This window comes from Carassius gibelio, chromosome B4 (assembly GCF_023724105.1).
Source record: "Carassius gibelio isolate Cgi1373 ecotype wild population from Czech Republic chromosome B4, carGib1.2-hapl.c, whole genome shotgun sequence".
Taxonomy (NCBI): Eukaryota; Metazoa; Chordata; class Actinopteri; order Cypriniformes; family Cyprinidae; genus Carassius; species Carassius gibelio.
Genome location: NC_068399.1, coordinates 26,647,735 through 26,665,604, shown reverse-complemented (window position 1 = coordinate 26,665,604; position 17,870 = coordinate 26,647,735). Strand labels below are relative to the sequence as shown.

Below are 17,870 nucleotides of genomic sequence, written 5' to 3'. Positions count from 1 at the left end.
ACCGATGTACTAAAATAACTAAAACTGAAATAAAAAAATAATACAAATATATTTTAAAATACGAAGAACAACTGAAAATGCAAAAATAAAAAACGAATTTAATGTAGCCCACACACACAGTTAATATCTTAATGTATAACAAGGTTTACCACGCATTTTACGATTACTGTGGTAAGTTGTAAGATAGATAGAAAGTAAAATAATGCATGTTTGTTGAAATGATGTAAACGCTCAATATTGTACATCAACCATTTATTTTTTATATATATAAATGTTGTAGTCAATATGTGCAAATATAGGTATGTATATACGTGTAAACGTATTGTACAAATTGGTAACACAAAACGGTAAAAATTCACATACAGAGCATGACTGAAATGTAAGCTGGCTTAAAATATTAATACAAAATTTAATTTATGCCGTCTTATGCTTACATTAGCATGTGTGATAGTACCATGGTACAATGATGTTTTCCAAGGTAATACCATATTACCATAATAAACCTTAATTATAAACATCACATTCATACAGTTATACAAACACCCTGGTACACGAATGTCCAAAATAAATGGCATTACATTTTTTTGATAGTATAGGTTATTTTAAAAAACATTGTGCATTGTTAATTAAGTTTTTTTATTTAAACTCTGCAAAAAACTTGATTTGTCAGCATAATACTTAAAATAAAATATATTGTTTTATACCAGATAATGAGCATTATTTTAATAAAAAGTGGTTTATGATCACATATCTGGTTTTGATAATATGTAACAATATTCATCAAATGTATTGTCAGAACTAAGGCTGATCATTTTTAGTGGCTGTCAGCAACAAACTGAAGCTTATAATAATGTTTCTCACCCATAACATTTCTGAAAATATTAAACTTAGTGGTTAAAGTTTTATCTGCAGCAAGTGAATCACATCATCCAGATACCATGAGCATCTTATACAGCACTCAGCATGAGAAGTGTCTGTTAAAATGGAAATTACTATGCAAACATTCTTGGTCATGTTTGTTGGTCAAGATGGGGTTCAGTTCAGGCATTAAGGTGAAAGACGGTAACTGATGTCGTTTCAGAGTTTTCATTTTAAGGATTCACAGTCTCAGATTCAACTCTGGTTCTTCAATCTCATCCTCCAGATTGTCAGCAATGGGCTTCATGAGCTCCTTGAAGTGTCTGATGTTGGTTTCGTGCAGGATGACCTGCGTCAGGTAACGCTCGCGTTTGATCTGCTCCTTCAGAGCCTCCGGTACGTCCGGGATCATGTAGGCCAGTATGAACTTTGTGAAATAAACAATGTGCTGCGTGGAGAAGAAAACAGCATATTATCGAAAACAGAACAAACATGTTAAGTTATCATTAGTTGTATCAAATCTAGTCACTTACCTCAACCACAATCATAAAAGCCAGTTTGGCAGCAATAACGTGCCAATAATGTATACTGTACTCATATTGATAAGGATGACCGGGAGGATTCCTGAAATCACGATACCTGAAATATAAGTCAATTAATACATGAGTCATAGTTAAAACAACAACAACAACAACTGATCTTTAAATAACATTGCTGTTTAAAAAAATAAAAAAATTCTAATTTGTTTTGTGAATTCAAAATGTTTATATATATATATATATATATATATATATATATATATATATATATATATATATATATATATATATATATATATAGTTGACACTTTACAATAAAAAACATTATCTTAGATTATCGAGATTTATTCATCTTTGTTAAATGTTAATAAAAAATTAACTATTCTTTGTTGTGTGTATGTATATATATATATATATATATATATATATATATATATATATATATATATATATATACATACATATACACACATACAGATACAGCTTTTGATTTTAATAATGTATTAGTAAATGTTAAAACTTGCTAAAATAGTTAGCAAAATATAACCGTGTTGTAAAGTTTTGCCAAAATATATTGCTCAAAAAAATAAAGAGAACACTTAACAACACAATGTAACCCACAAGTGTTCCCTTTATTTTTTTTTAGCAGTATATTAAAGATAATTTAAAGAATCCTAAGTAATACTCCCAACTAGTAAAACTACAAAAAAAAAAAAAAAAAGATTCTTCTATATAAATAATGTTTAAATAATGAACTTTTAACTGCATTCATTATATTCTTTAAATAAACCATTTCAAAAAGATAACCCCCTAAATAATAAATCGAATATTACTCAATTAAACCGTTCTCATTTATATTTAGAGTAACATGTTGGACTAAAATAACTCACTAAAACTAAAATAAAAAGTATATAGATATTGAAAAATCGAATCAATTAAAAAAAAGAACAACATACGTACTAAAATGTTAACAAAACAATTAACATAAAATATAATTAGTATTTTAAAATATTTATTAATATTACACTAAATCGACACTGGGTCTCACTAAAAACTGCACAAATTATTCAGTAATCATACCAGTAGATGCTTTCCCACAGAACTAAAAATACCTTTACTGAATTACTATTTTTTTGTGTGTGTGTAATCGGGTTGTAAAACTTGTTTTGGTTTTAAATAACCTTCCACTGAACTCCACCTCAAAAACCACAGATCAATCTTTCTTTAAAATCTCTTGCCACCTGCCATATTATTAGACAAGCTTTTGCTCTCTTCTTAGCAAATCTATGGATGTCTTGTGTGTTTGGATAGTTTTATATCAATGATCCAAACGTACAGGTGTTGCAACTGACTTATAATACTGTCTTTTTACTTTTCTAAATACATATGTATGCTGTGTATTACACCGTCAATTCCAGATAAACATGCAGAAGAGGCTAGCTTATAAAAAGATAAACTGAAAGCATTTTAGTGCATAACTAGTACTGTTTTACCAGCTCACCGGCATGTAGTGCTGTTGTTGAACCAGTACGGTGTGTCTACACCAGGTTTGGTCTGGTTATTGAAGTGGCTAATGTTGAAGACAGAGAGCGAGCTGTCGATGAAGCCCTTCATAGTGTGTCGTGATCCATCTGAATAAGGGCTGACAGAAAACGCCCAGTAGTAAACCAGCCGCGGGATCATGTCAGAGGTGAAGGCAATGATGGCAGCCTGGGGGGGAAACACCTACAGTGAGTGAATGTGACCTCAGTTACACAAGATGCAAAGACCACCACTTCCTCTCTACCCACATTTGTGGCCACGGCTAGAATTGCCACCCCCTGCAGGATGGGCTGCCAGGCGCCGATGTCTTGGGCCTTTTCTGGAACGACCCGTCGAGACTGAGTCGTGAACTTCCAGGCGTCCACGCGGATTTCACACAGATTGTTAAACAACGCCAGGAGAGGAGCCAACGGGAACGACGCCACAAACAGAGTCACGAAACCAAACTGGATCACTGCAAACACACACAAAAAAATATATATATATATTAAAGGGTAGTTAACTCACTCACACTCAGGCCATCCAAGATGTAAGTGGCTTTAAGCATATTATTAGCTAAAATCATTGTCATTGGTGATTCATAAACTACAAGTCAATGCCTACCTTCACTATGAGAGTCAAAGAAGCACATACAAGTAACATGAAATTAAAACTCTGTTGATATATTGAGGTCTTATGAAGTGAAACAATCGATCGGTGCAAGAAACTGAACTTTATTTACAGTATAAACCTGTATTCCAGAGCCTAAGGCTAACGGACTGGAATGAACATTTTTTAGTGAACTGAATGAACCAGTTCACCAAGTTGGATTCAATCGTCTGAAACAATTTGTGGCTCGGGCAGCACAGATCTACAAGTTACTCAATCTAAACTCACTTTCAGATGCCGAAATGAGATCTTTTCTCTTCATAAGACCTCGATATATCATCAGGAGTCATGGGTATTAATTCTGTGTTGCTTATATTAGCTTTTTTTGACTCTTAAAGTGCTGGTAGCCATTGACTTGCATTTTATTAATCCCCAAGAACCAAATTTTTAGCTAGAAATCTGCTTTACTATTGTACTGAAGAAAAAGTCACCTACATCTTGTGAGAAAATGAACAGCAAATTTTCATTTTTGCATGAACTATCCTTTTAAGACAAATATGTTAATATACAGCAGCATCTCATGGTTCAGGTGTGTGTAAAGTCTCACCCATCTCCAGATATTCATAAAACAAGCCAAGCTTTCCTATCGGCTGGAGTTGATAGTCCTGTTCCCAGCGAGGAATCACTTTTTCTGAACCCACCTGGGTGCAATGACGAAATATCAGATTCTTCACCCACCTAGAAACACAAATGGTTATTAATCACTGCACCTTTAAAGTCTGTTACTAATCAGTGGCAGTGTTATTCTGGAATCATTGAGATATTATTTCTAATAATAATAAGCTTCTATTAATATTTTACATTCATTTTTACTTTTCATTTTGATTTTTAATAAAATTTTAAGTTTAATTTTAAACTTTAATAAAACTCAAAATGAAAAAATAAAAATGATTTAAAATATTAATAGAAACGTATTATTATTAAAAATAATATCTTATTTGATTCCAGTTTAGTTTTTGTTAATTCAGTTTGAAATTTAATTATTTCAAGTAAACTATAATAACTTTGATCAGTGCTGATGGTTGACTAATAAAATGCAACATAATTACTAAAACTTTACAATTAAATTATGTTAAGTAAAAAATGTTAACCTGAATCCACTGTAAGTCACATTGGATAAAAGTGTCTGCTACATGCATTCATTTAATTTAATTTAATTTAACAGAAAATATAAAAACAAATGCAAAATATTTATAAAATCTATACTTTACTACAACAACACTGAGTCTTATAAAACTAATAACATTTTTGTTAACTGAATTACAGATGAATTTAAATAAAAAGGTTTCAGAAACTGGAATAAGTTTAAATGAAAGCAATAAAAACAAACTGTAAATAAATAAACAAATAAAAATGTAATCTAAACAGTTATATACAAAAAAGCAATAGAATTTTTTTTATTAAAAAATTGAATTTTTATTTAAAAATTTAAACAATATATATTTTATTTCAACTCACTCCAAAGCATTTTCAGTAGCTTTACTAGGTCATGACAGGAGTCACAGACGTATATTGTAACTGCATTACTGTAAACATGAATTTGGTCTGTTTTTACAAACTGAGCAACAGGTTGAATGATTTTCTGTGATAATGTCAGCATGTCATCAGTCAGTTTGAGGTTTGTGTGTGAAACTCACGGTACTAGGACTTCCTGTATGTTGTTCCAGACAGCCTTTCCTGTCATGATGATTGACAGCTGTGTGGTCAGTTCAGTCAGACAGCCGCCAGGATCACACTGAACACAAAAATGTACATGTTACATTCAGGGAACACAGTTTTATATCAATTCATGCCAATTTGTGCCTGTAGTACCTCTTGATTTCACAGAGCAGTCTCACCTCCTCATTGCGGAAAGCACCAAACCAGTAGACGGGCTTTCCCGGATATCCCACCACCTTCCCTTTGAAGAAAGCGATGTAGAAGCAGGACGAGTAATAGTTCACAAACTGAAAGAGGAACATCTTCAGCGTCAGGCTGTTCTCGTACTCTGTTTTGGTCCGTGGCAGCTCTGCAGCACACAGAATGAAGGTTTTTTTTCTTAAACTGGGGTGAGTTAAATCATAAAAATGACAAACTGCAGTAAATAAATAAATTGTTTTAAAATAATGAAATATTTTATTTGTTTACCTGCATGACATGAGACCTTTAACTGATATTAGAGAATTTTGAACATACAAATAAGGGCTTTTTATTGTTTATAACATTTTTAATAAAACTTAAATGTAACAAAAAAAATAAATAAACAAAAATGTTAAATTTTGCCTTTGCACAATTAAGTTTAATATGAAGTAATAAAATTACTAACTGAAAAAAAAAAAAAAAAACGAAATAAACATAATTAAAAGCTCAAATTAAAACTACTGAAATAAAAATGTAACCTAAATGTTAATATTTAAATAATAAAAATAAGATGTAATTAGTAGAAATTACACTAAATATATTAAAATAAATTAATGCAATGAAATTAAAATTACAATAAATAAATTATTTAAAAAAGAACATGCAAAAACGAAAAACAAAAAATAACTTTTTTGACAATTTGTTTGTTTAAAAATAAAGTTGAAATAAAAGAAAAAGACAAAAAAAAATATTAGAAATGTTGCCTTGATAGAATGATGAGGATGATGGAATTAAAAAAATATATATATTTTTTACTTTTATTATATAAAAAAAAATCATTATGTAAAGAATAAGTATACAAGTAGTACTAAAATAACACTGATGTCAGCATATTGCTTAATTAATGAAATATTAATTATTACCTAAACAATATTATCACTCAGAGGGATTCAGCTGAAAAAAAACTGATGGGAATCATTAGTCTAAAAAAATCACCAAACTGTTACGAGTGAAAGGGTTTACTTACCGAAGTCTGTGATCCAGATGGCCACTTTCTCGTAGACGTTATTGAGAATCATGATGATGATGAAGCTGATGATGGAGGACGTGATGGACGTGGCCATCTGAGGGGTGACATACTCTTTGAACGGCTCCAGCTCCTTGTTGTTCAGTTCAATGTGCATGTTCGAAGAGAAAGTGATAAACATGGCCAGACGATACACGATCACGCCGACCACCGACGCTATGATCAACAGAACCTATAACAAAAACATCAGAAAGAAACACGATACATTCAATATCTCAAATCTACTAGATTCTAGATTAGAATTCAAAAACAATATTTTAAAAGTAAAAAAAAATTTTAGGACCTCAAATTCTGTGTTTTCAATTTAAAAAATTTCTGGATTACATTTTTATAATTTAAGTTAATTTTAATAATCAAAAATCTTTTATTACTTTTTTGCTGTTGTGTATTTTTTATTTTTGTTTATAAATTATTTATTTTTCTGGTAATTAAATGATGACATGAAACATCTAATTTTCCTATTAATTAAATGAAAATTAAACAAACTCTGCATTTTTGGAGGCAAACAAAATGCTGAACAACAGATATTTAATTCTAAAATAAGATCTTATGGATGAATAATTATGTGATTATAATATGGAAATCAGTACTCTATTATTATTTCATTTTTTTAGATGCCTTTTTAAATATTTAATTATATGTATGAAAGAGAAAGCACAATATTAATATTACCCAGAATAACACAGTGCTGATGCCACACGACACTCTCATGCACTTCCCGCAGGCTGTGTGCGGCACCTTCTCTTTCTCCTGTACAAAAACAAACACAAAAGCTCTTTGTTAATGTCAACAACCTGAAAACAATGAATGCATCTGAACAGAGGCGCTGCGTATAGCGAAACGCATACCCGTGTAACAGGGTTCTCTCTCTCATAGATGCATTTGGCCTCGTATTCGGGTCGAGGCTGTTCCTCCTGCTGAAGAAACTCCACCGTGTCCCAGTCGTGCTCCAGTTCGGCCTGATAGCGCTTCCAGAACTCCAGAAACAGAGTCACTGTCAAACACCAAACACGTTGAATACAAAATAGTAAGATTCACTCAATGATACTGCAATACAAAATGACAGTAATAACACTAAGGTACCATTGGTAAATGCATTAAAAGGGTCATGAACTGCATCTGTACTGATCTCTGAGGTCCACTTATAATCTTATCAAGATTTTAACATCAGAACGAATGCTCTCGGAAGTAAACTCCCACTGATATGACTGGCTAATAGCCGTGTGTGTTCGACAGTGACATTCCTCACAGATTGATGCTGCTGTGACTTAGGTTAAAAATGCATTAACTCAATACATATCAAACGATCTGTAAGAAGAGCCAAAGCAACAGTGATCACGTAATGAAAACAGTTACTTGTGTGTTGCAACATTATAGAAACGTCTTTTAGTTTTTGTCTTTCTGAAAATCTCCCATTGAACTGTGCTTTGTTTGTAAACGAATCTGTGGTAAAATGAAGAGAACAAAGGACTGAGTTTTACTGACGAGGTCTTTCCACAACTTGGAACTGAACAGCACCTTATTGTCTTCAGAGCATCTTTATCGTTTGGTTTCTGCAGAGACCTGTGCGTTCACATCACATTATTACAATACATGCACGAATCAGTGGGTGGGGCTAAACAAGCAGCGACGTAAAATAGGTGGGCGGAGCTAAACAGGCAGCGACGTAGAACCAGTGGGCGGGGCTATACAGGCAGTGATGTAGAAGCAGGTGTTGATCTTCTGCAGAGGCGGTGCTTATCCACACTATTACATCATAGAGTAGAACATTCCACAAGCTGCTGTTTTGGCAGACTGCCTTCAATATAAGCTGTCTTTAGACTAACGATTAAGTTTTGAGGATGTTTTTATAATACAATGACCTCTTATATGTTAAAAGATCGAGGGAAATTTGGTTTCTCAGTTCATGAACCCTCTAACAATAAACAATGCATTTGTTACAGTATTCATAAAAATGTAACTAAATATGAAAATAAAAGCTGATTCAAAATAGTAATCCAAACTATAATAGCAGTAATAATAAAAAAGTAAATATGTAATAAATAAACGGTTTAAAATGAAAAATCTAAATAAAATTAAGATTTTAAAATGCTTTATTTATCATTTTTAGGTGTTAAGTGTTAAGAAACTATAGATTTAAATATATTGATATATTTATTAAATATATTTGATAAGTTTTTAAATGTTCTACTTTTGTTTTCATTTTAGTTAAAAGTTTTATTTAGTTTTATTTTTATATTTCACATTTTCATTTTAGTTTGTTTTTGTCATTTTTAGAAGTTTTTCATATACACATATTAATATAATATATTTTTAATATAATATAATTTTATTTTAGTTTTAGTTTTATGTCTTAATTCGTGTTAACTAATGAAGGTAAATAATGTTAACAAACATAAGTTGTAAAGTGTTACCAATGAAACATATAGCATTCAAAAACAATAAAAGCTCTGTTGAAACTCCAAACATACTTTTGCAATGCAACTAAACTTCTAACAAACATGACTAATCATGCTGCAATCTGGTTCTTAGCCAGAATAAGCTGCAATGTGGAGCAGGATTTCTGCCAGCAGACAAAGGTTTAGCAACATTAGCAGATGGGATCATGTGACCAGCGCATGACATCACTCACCCCAAACAGACATGAAGATTGCAAACACTAATGTCCCATAGTTATCGAATACACATAGTCTCTGTGGAGGAAAACCAATGCAGAAACACATTCTCAGCTTCAGAGCATTTCGCAAACAAAACAAACATCGTTAAATCTTAGATGAGACTCCAAATCCCACAATCCTCCAGTGGAGAGGCTGTGGGTTTGTGTGTGTTTGACTGACTTTAGACGACTCGCACGTGGTGTTCAGCCTCCAGTACGGACAGATTTTATCACACTGCGGACACATAATGATTTCTCCACCAATCTGAGGGTCACACACCTCTTTGCTGCCGAAAAAGTGTCATAATCAGTCAATTACAGAAGTGTTTCAAAAGTAATATTGCAGCAATTGAGGAAAAATATATATTTTTTATATTTTTATTCAAGTTTGTTTGTAGAGTTGAACAATTTGCTATGTATTTGTATGTAAAAAGACCCTATTTATAACTATGATATTAATATTATTTGGAAATGTTATTATGAATGTATTTCATAATAATGTTTTTCTTCCTACTAACCACAGTTCTGTACTGTTAGCGGCATTCTGTATTTAAATATATTTTAATACACTTTAATATAATACTTTTTTTTCCTATATTTATTTATTTAATTAATTAATTTAAAGTTTTACCATTTAGGTTCATCAGATTTTTGTATTTATTTATTGTAATTTATTTCATTTTGGCCAAAATTTTGTTTATATATCAATATGGCTTTAAAATAACAGAAACAGCAAACATATTTATAATTTTTTTTAAGTAATAATATTAACAATACTGTTATTTTCACTGAACAGAAATAACTAAAAACTAAATCATTCGTATTTCACTTTAATTTTAATCATTTTTAATAATTAATATTTCACTTTAAGTAAAAAAAAAAAAAAGAAGTTAGACGGTCTTCATCACACTGCAGTGATACTGTACTGTTAGTATTATGAAGTATTATTTATTTATTTTAATCCAATTTTATGTCATTAAATTTTATTTTCTATTTAATTTTTTATGTTCTGGCCAATTTGCAATATGTATATAAAATAATAATAATGGTAAAATTACTACTACTAGTAATAATAATAATTATTATTCTTACCATTATTACTAAATGAAAATGTAAAAAAAAAAAAATATTATAATTTTTTACTTGAGGGAGAAAAAAAAGGTCTGCCGTACCTCCATGTGTTGCTCTCTCTGGTCCCGTATCCATATATAAAACAACAGAATCCGACTGCCGCAGCTAGAGCCAACATGAAGGTGTAGAAACCCAACCAGGCGAAATAAATGCCAACCTTTTCACCAAAATACTTCCTGAAAGCAGAGGAGCATATTAACAAGCGCAAGAAAACCCAGAAACGGCATAAACGCATCAGCAGAAAGCCACAGAAACACACCTGATCAGATCCAGCGGCTGCATCTTGTAGAAGCTCTTGGGATGAGCCCACTCATTATACAGCAGAAACCGCTCATTAGGGCACTCGGGCTCTTTAGATTTCACATTAAATCTGCACTGTTACACAAAAACAAAGCACATCAACACTCATGCATCACTTCAGCTGCTCTACATAAACTACATTCAGTTTAAATGCAGAACAGTGACAACGGCAAGAAAGTGAAAATGTTAAAAAGCTTCCGAAAGTGAAATTCAGGAAAAGGTGCTTTTCATTAGAACATCTTTTTCCCTTAAAAAGAAAATGCCAGGATTTGATTTTATCTTATTGTATGGCGATTGTAGACTCACTGATCAACTGATTAATAAACACTTCAAAGACATTTATCATAATAATCATAATAAGCATGCAAAATTTCATAATGGGTCTTGTTCTTAACACATTTAGCTGATGTACATCACATTTTATTCCATTATCTGGAGCGATAAGAAGAGAAATCCAAAATCCCCTCTTTAAAAACCTTTAATATGTTTTATGTAAATATCACTGCTCAGATTCCTGGTCTGGAAATCAATGCAGATAAGTACATATTTAATTACATAATGCCCCATTTGTATATGTAAACATAACATTTCAGAAAAGCTGCAATTCCAAACAATTGTCTTAATATACTGTGATCAGTGGTAATCAGGGCTATTATAGTCGACCAAAAAGAAAACTAAAACCATTAAATAAATAAAAAATGTTTGGACCTAAAATAATATAAGCAAAGCATTAACTGAAATTATGTACATCACCAAGGTATAATTTCTTGATATTTTACAATAACTAAAACTATATATATTTTATAAATATATATATAGAAAGAGAGAGAGAGATATAAAATATTTATAATAAAATGACTAAATAAAAAATAAAATAAGAAATTGAATAGTCATATTTTATTTAAAAACTTTTTTTATTTATTTCAGATTTACTTTTTACTTAACTTGTTATTTTGTGCTTTTGACATTTTTATTCATGTACTAGTGTGTTTTCTTTTTCTTTAGTTTCAACATTTCATGTTTTCATTTAGTTTAACCAGCACACGGATGGTACTTACATCATGTAATGGATACGCAGCCTTATACACGGCTCCATCCAGCAGCTTACTGATGCCAAACTTCTTCACGTTTCCTCTGACTTCATACGGTGCTCGGGTGAGGATGTAGTACGCCTGCAACCCACGGCATGTCCGTAAAACACAGGTGAACACTGAGACACACAGAGACTCTGAGATGTTCAACGTACCATTCTGCTCCTCACGGCCGGCGTGAAGAACTGCTCCCTGTCCTTCACATAAAAACACTTCAGCTGATCCTTCCTGAAAGGAGCTGTGAAGAAGTCGGGCTCCTTGGCGATGACGTCCTCGCTGGGGTAGAAGTGGCGCGTGAAGCAGTTGTACGTTGACGACTGCGGGGCCAGATCGTTGGGCTGGATGGGCAGTTTGATGTGCATGACTTCAGCATAAGTGCACAAAACCTCAAAAGGCATGTGTACTTTCACATAGATAAGCTTCTCATCCACTACCTACAAAACACATGGAGGAAATCTCCCATCAGCGCTACAGGTAAACAATAACATTCCTGCAGATCACATCAACAGGTTCAGACAGGACACGCAGTAGTCCATATATATGGGTATAACTGATATAAACCAGGCATGAAGAATGCAGAAACATAATGAAAAACATTTCTATAGCAAGTCCTATTTAAATTACTTACGGATTGTGCCGCTTCCAATTCCACACCCATATTCATCAGGCTTCCTTCGAAAAACTCTCGACGTCTTTTCTAGAGAATAATTTAGAGAATAAGAGGGAATGTAGATAAAACTGACTGTGAGGAGTATACATGACATTGTTGTTGCACAGGTCGATTGTTTCGCTTCATAAGACTTCAGTATATTACCTGAAGTCACAGGGATACATTTTGTGTTACCTGTATCTGTTTTTTTCAAAGTGCCGGTACCCATTGACTTGCATTTTATGAATCATCAAGGAGCACAGTTTCAACTAAAAATCTTCTTTACTGTTCTATTGAAGAAAAATGGCATCTACATCTTGGATGGCCTGAGAGTGAGTATATTAACAGCAAATGTACATTTTAAGGTGAACTACACCCTTAAGGAAACAGTTCCATGGGGGTTGGTGATTGAGGAATTGAGAATAATGCATGTGAACATCACACATACACATTTGAGCATCTCTCACATAAATATCTGAACCTTATAAATTCAAAAGAGAAAATATTGACAAAATATCACTCAGACATTCTTTGACAAGTTTCAAGATTTGTATCTAGTTAAGGCTGCTTAAAATCTACTTTCTAAATGCATATTACAGATATTATGAACTTTATTATTCAGAATGACAGTAGCCTTTTACTTCCTTAGTATGGGAGATAAAAATGCAAGTCATTGTCTACCAACATTCTTTAAAGTATCTTCTTTGGTAAAATATCTGCTTTTGTGTATCTCTTGAGCTATGCCTTTAAGGTAATTTCTCAGATCACTAGCAGAGGGCTGGAAGTTTCTGTTAAACAACAGCTGAAGTAAATAAATGTGTGAAAGTGACGTTGACTTACTCTTCTCTTCACAAATGAGGCTTTCTTCTCAGATGCATTTTTAGACTCATCCTCATAGACCAAAACGAAGTCAATTCTTCTCTTTCCATCGTTGAAAAATAGTGAATCAGGGTTACCGTTGAATTCAGCCTGCGAACAGAGAACTGATGTTACAGAAAGCTCAAAATCACCTCCATTAAGTGACGCAAAAGAACTAAAATGTTATAGAAGTTCCTTAATAAATAGCTTTGAGCTACTGAAATAATTCAGATAAATGCTCCACTTATAAAACATGATATTTGTGAATTTGTGATATTGTCACAGCAATGTGTGTGTGTGTGTGTGTGTGTGTGTGTGTGTGTTTTGTCTAAAAATATTTTGTTTATCAAGGTGGATTGAAAAGAAACAAACCCGTTCCACTTTTGGCACAGCTTGACCTTTTGGCATAGATTTGTATGTTGGCAGCTCTTCAGAATAAACTGAAAAAAAAAAACAAGGTAACATTCAAAAGCCAATACATGTGAGTTACAGTGAATGGGTGCCGTCAGAATGACAAAAAAACAAACAAAAAAACAACTGCAGCTTTTAGCTTCACAAGACGTTAACTAATAGACTGGAGTGGTGTGGATTACTTGTGGATTATTGTGATATTTTTATCAGCTGTTCGTCATTCTGACGGCACCCATTCACTACAGAGGATCCAATGGTGAGTTATATATGCTAATGTAATCTCAGTCTCATCTCATGTTGGATGAGTTGAGCGTTAGGACATTTCTTTAGATTCAACGCTAATGACATGAAGTACCAAACATTCTTACACTCAAACTTAACTATTTCACACACAGCATGTGACCACTTTGGAATTCTTTCATTTAATGTTTACTCACAGCAAAGGGAAACCCCATCCAAAACAAACCAGCCAGAGAGCAAAGCATAATGGGAAAAAAAGAACTCAAATCCGATGTTGCTTGGCTGAGCAGAAAAAGACTACAGCAAGGGCCTGAAAACATCCTGTAAAAGGAAAACTCATCCGTCCAGGAACATCTGACTGACTTCATGAATAACACACCTCCACAACAGACGCCCATTCCAGCACGGGAAATAAAAACTATCCATAAAACACCCTCAGTGTATTTCAGACTTCTCTGTTTCAGACACGTGTGTATTTGTGAATAGTGTTTATCTAGACCATATATTATATATTAATAACAACTGTTATAACTAAAAACGTAATGAAAATATCATGTAATAATTTTGTCATGATGTTTGCAGCATGTTTATCCAGTTAAGCAACAGAATCAAAAGTGGAACAAATTAATTAAACATCTTCCATGCTGGACGTCCATGTAACGGTTTTTTAAAGTTACTTGTTTTTGAACGTTCTAAGAAAATTCAAAAGTAACATTCCCATAAAGTTTGCAAAATGACGCAATGGAACGTTCTCTCTGTGTTCACATGTCCCAGAAAAACTTGTTGGAACGGTTTTAAAAATAACGTTTAAAATTAACGAGAACATTTAAAAAACAACGTTTTAAGCAATATCAGGAAAGCGTTCCAAGAGAATATTTTTATGTTAGCAGGGTAAGCATTACAGTAGACACATAACAAAATACACACACTGAACACCAGCATGCAAATAAGTATAACAGAAAATAACACTAAGATCAGTTAGGAGAGATGGTGAGATACACAAAGGGTCGTGTTGCATCGTTTAGCGTCTTTCATGTGAGAATATATTCAAGTACTTTAATCTGTATTCCATGTTTATGGTAAATCATTTTGGACACATTATTTACGTGTTATTATCTCTAAAATATGACTTCTAGTAAGCTCAACAGACCTGCTGCAGCGAAAAAGAAAGTAAACTGCCCTCTTTTTTCGGAGTCTTGTAACAGAACAAGCTATAAAGATACAAAAAGAGATAAATAACAAGGAAAATATGCTGAAACTCACCCATATCTGTCAATAAATTCATCTCCACGTCTCCATTTTCCGTTTCTGAGTCCAGCTCAAGAATGTCATTGTCTTCTGCTTCACTCATCTCTGCGACTTTAAACTCGTCACAAACTTATTGAGAAATCAACGCAGCAGGTAACAGATGATCACAGGAGAATATACAGAGACACGCACCAGAAACACACATTAGAAATCACAGAGAGAGAGAGAAAGAACCAAGTGCGTGAAGTTTCTCTGCCAGTCTGAACTTGCTGAAAGTAGGTGGGGTCGGAAGAAGGTTTCGGGGTATATGCATTGCAAAAAAAAAGGTGGTTGTTCTTGATATGTTCTAGTTTCCGCTTTTGCAATAATATCTCACTATCATATTTGACTTCTGGTTTGCGCATGGTTCTTGTCTATGTAATGTAACATCTTTTTACACTTGGTATTGGGTATATCAAGTCATAGAATATTTTTTTCTGTCACTAGTAATTTCGCTCTGTTTAAATTCCACTCTTTATACTGTTTGAGCAAATTATTAACTTGAAAACACAGAGCACTAGGAACCATTTCTGGGTCTTCGCTCTCTCACGGAGGGATTTGAGTAACTGACGTGTGCATAGACCTGCTTTTTTTTCGACTTTCAATAATTTTCAAAAAAGAATCCCCATCAGATGTTCTATTATACTTAAATGTGCATGTTTAATAAAATATAACATTTTATTTGGTTAAACTAATTGTGATCCTAGCACGCAAAAGCGTCAGTATGTGTCTATATACAATAACACCATATTCAAATATCACGAAATAGAGCAAAGGGATACATACTACTACCCTGAAAAACATTTTACATGGAGATAAAAATTATAATAAAATCTAAAGGTTCTGTATAGTTTTGTAGATAGTTGATTAAGAAAAGGTATGGTTAAATATATTTAATTTATCCCATTACTATTATAAAAAGCCAGTTAAATTATATCGTCTTACGAAAATATTTTTTTACTCCCTTTAAGCAGATAAAATAACACTTTGGTGCCCTCTGGTGGTAAGTGTTACTTACTGTAATGGTACAATCGAAGTGCAGTTTTCTGTTCCGTCCACCAGGAGGCAGAAGAGGCTTCAGTTTCAGCCAAGAAGCCTTCAAATAATTGACAACATGATAAAGGGGTGGCCTATTAGTAAATGGTTATGAAGATGGAATTCACAGGCCATAGACTTTGACTTGAATAGAGCGTTTAAGATAAATTGTAATTTAATAATAATAGTTTCTGGTTTTGCACTCCTTGAAATATATTTAAAAAAGTTGGTGTAACTGAAAGCTCAGTATAAAAACTCTAAAATAATCAGACTTTCATAGACAAGTTATTTTATCTGGGAAGAATGGTGTGAGAGATATCTGTTGTCAGTTTATTAGATAAGGTAATTTTATGAATCACAAGACTTCAAGTTTGATTTAAAATGTAAAAAACAAAACTTCCTTTGCTTCTGTAAACAAACTCGCGAGACTAGCATATCTCACAGGTGTGAACTGTGCATATGTCCTACGTCATCCGCTGGAACCCCTTGCACATATGACAGTCAGAAGAATAAAAATATGGATATTTTTCTAACAAAAATGCATCGATTCGCTACAGGAAGCCTTTACTCAGCCCCAGAGCTGTGTGGGGCATGTTTTATTATGGATGTATGCACTTTATTTGACATCTTGTGGACTGTTGAACATAAGCACCCACCCAGTGCAATGATAACGCTTGGAAGAGCAAGGATCATCTTTGATATTACTCCGACTGTATTTGTCTGAAAGAAGAAAGTCATTGACAGGATGCCTCAAGGGTGAGAAAAACAAAGGCTATTTTTCATTTATTATTTATTTTTTTGTGGGGGTGAACTAATCCTTTATCTAAATAATTGCAAAATTAATTTGATTGAAAATACCCACAATTAATTTAATGTTATTTATGATTATTTTTTAATTGTTATTATTATTTTTTTATGAAATTATACTCTAAATAAGAAACCAAATCTGCCGGCAGCAGGATGTGCTAAATGTCTTCATTTGATTCGTTCAAATGGCTCAAACGGGAATTTTTGCCCTAATTAATTCACGCATTAATCAAAAAGCTTTTGCCAGCATGATCTAAAAATTATTTGACTCGAATTTGGTGAAAATCAGACACTCTGTCTAGCTCGAGTTTGAAAAGTAGTTTTTTTTTCCCGAACTATTACAAATTGAGAAAAATCTTGAGCCATAAAATGTTCAATTGTGGTGTGCATTCGACTCTGCATGAGCTAAGGAATCACAGGAATTTTTTTTTTTTGCATATTAGCATAAACATATTTGGAATTTGAACTGTTGGTGGCGCTAGAGGTATGAGATAGAGACTTCAGACCTGCTAAATTGAGATTGTCCTCTATCTGTGTGCCAAATTGTAAAACTTTCCTGCAAACTGATCTATGGGCTGCCTAGACTTTTAAAATGCATAACTTTAGCTATGGTTCAACCTGTCATTTACACTATTCCAGGGTTTTTGAAGAAGAGTCTTTTGAAAGCAATGGTGTGGCTGTCCACATTCGCTCTGCATATCCTTGATGACTGCGTAAACAATAACTGTTTACACATTTACATGCATGCCCAGTTTGCATGAACATTATGGAGCTCATAATATGACAAAACTATTTGAACTTGTATTGTATACATTTGAATTATTGATTATTAGGAATACCTGTTAAATTTCTCATTAATGCAATTATCTAATCAACCAATCACATGGCAGTT

The 17,870-nt window shown here is 32.9% G+C and overlaps 1 protein-coding gene across 1 annotated transcript; it reads right to left on the bottom strand.

The window, feature by feature from the left end:
• Window positions 1–235: 235 nt before the first annotated feature.
• On the bottom strand, window positions 236–15,404 carry LOC127956783 (anoctamin-6). Its single transcript, XM_052554982.1, has 20 exons — window positions 15,113–15,404; window positions 13,571–13,638; window positions 13,181–13,309; window positions 12,320–12,388; window positions 11,847–12,125; window positions 11,659–11,772; window positions 10,560–10,675; window positions 10,342–10,476; window positions 9,351–9,456; window positions 9,146–9,206; window positions 7,362–7,507; window positions 7,186–7,263; window positions 6,454–6,685; window positions 5,426–5,595; window positions 5,225–5,322; window positions 4,135–4,265; window positions 3,188–3,393; window positions 2,899–3,107; window positions 1,392–1,497; window positions 236–1,306 (listed from the first exon to the last, which is right to left on the bottom strand). Exons 1-20 carry the CDS (start codon window positions 15,198–15,200, stop codon window positions 1,100–1,102), a joined length of 2,748 nt encoding a protein of 915 aa, XP_052410942.1. The 5' UTR covers window positions 15,201–15,404; the 3' UTR covers window positions 236–1,099.
• Window positions 15,405–17,870: the final 2,466 nt, after the last annotated feature.

Coding starts and splice junctions, on each gene's coding strand:
- LOC127956783 (XM_052554982.1), bottom strand. CDS start 15,200: ATGAGTGAAGCAGAAGACAATGACATTCTTGAGCTGGACTCAGAAACG. Junction 9,207..9,350: donor CCACGTGCGAGTCGTCTAAA/GTCAGTCAAACA, acceptor TTTCCTCCACAG/AGACTATGTGTATTCGATAA. Junction 7,264..7,361: donor GAGAGAACCCTGTTACACGG/GTATGCGTTTCG, acceptor GTTTTTGTACAG/GAGAAAGAGAAGGTGCCGCA.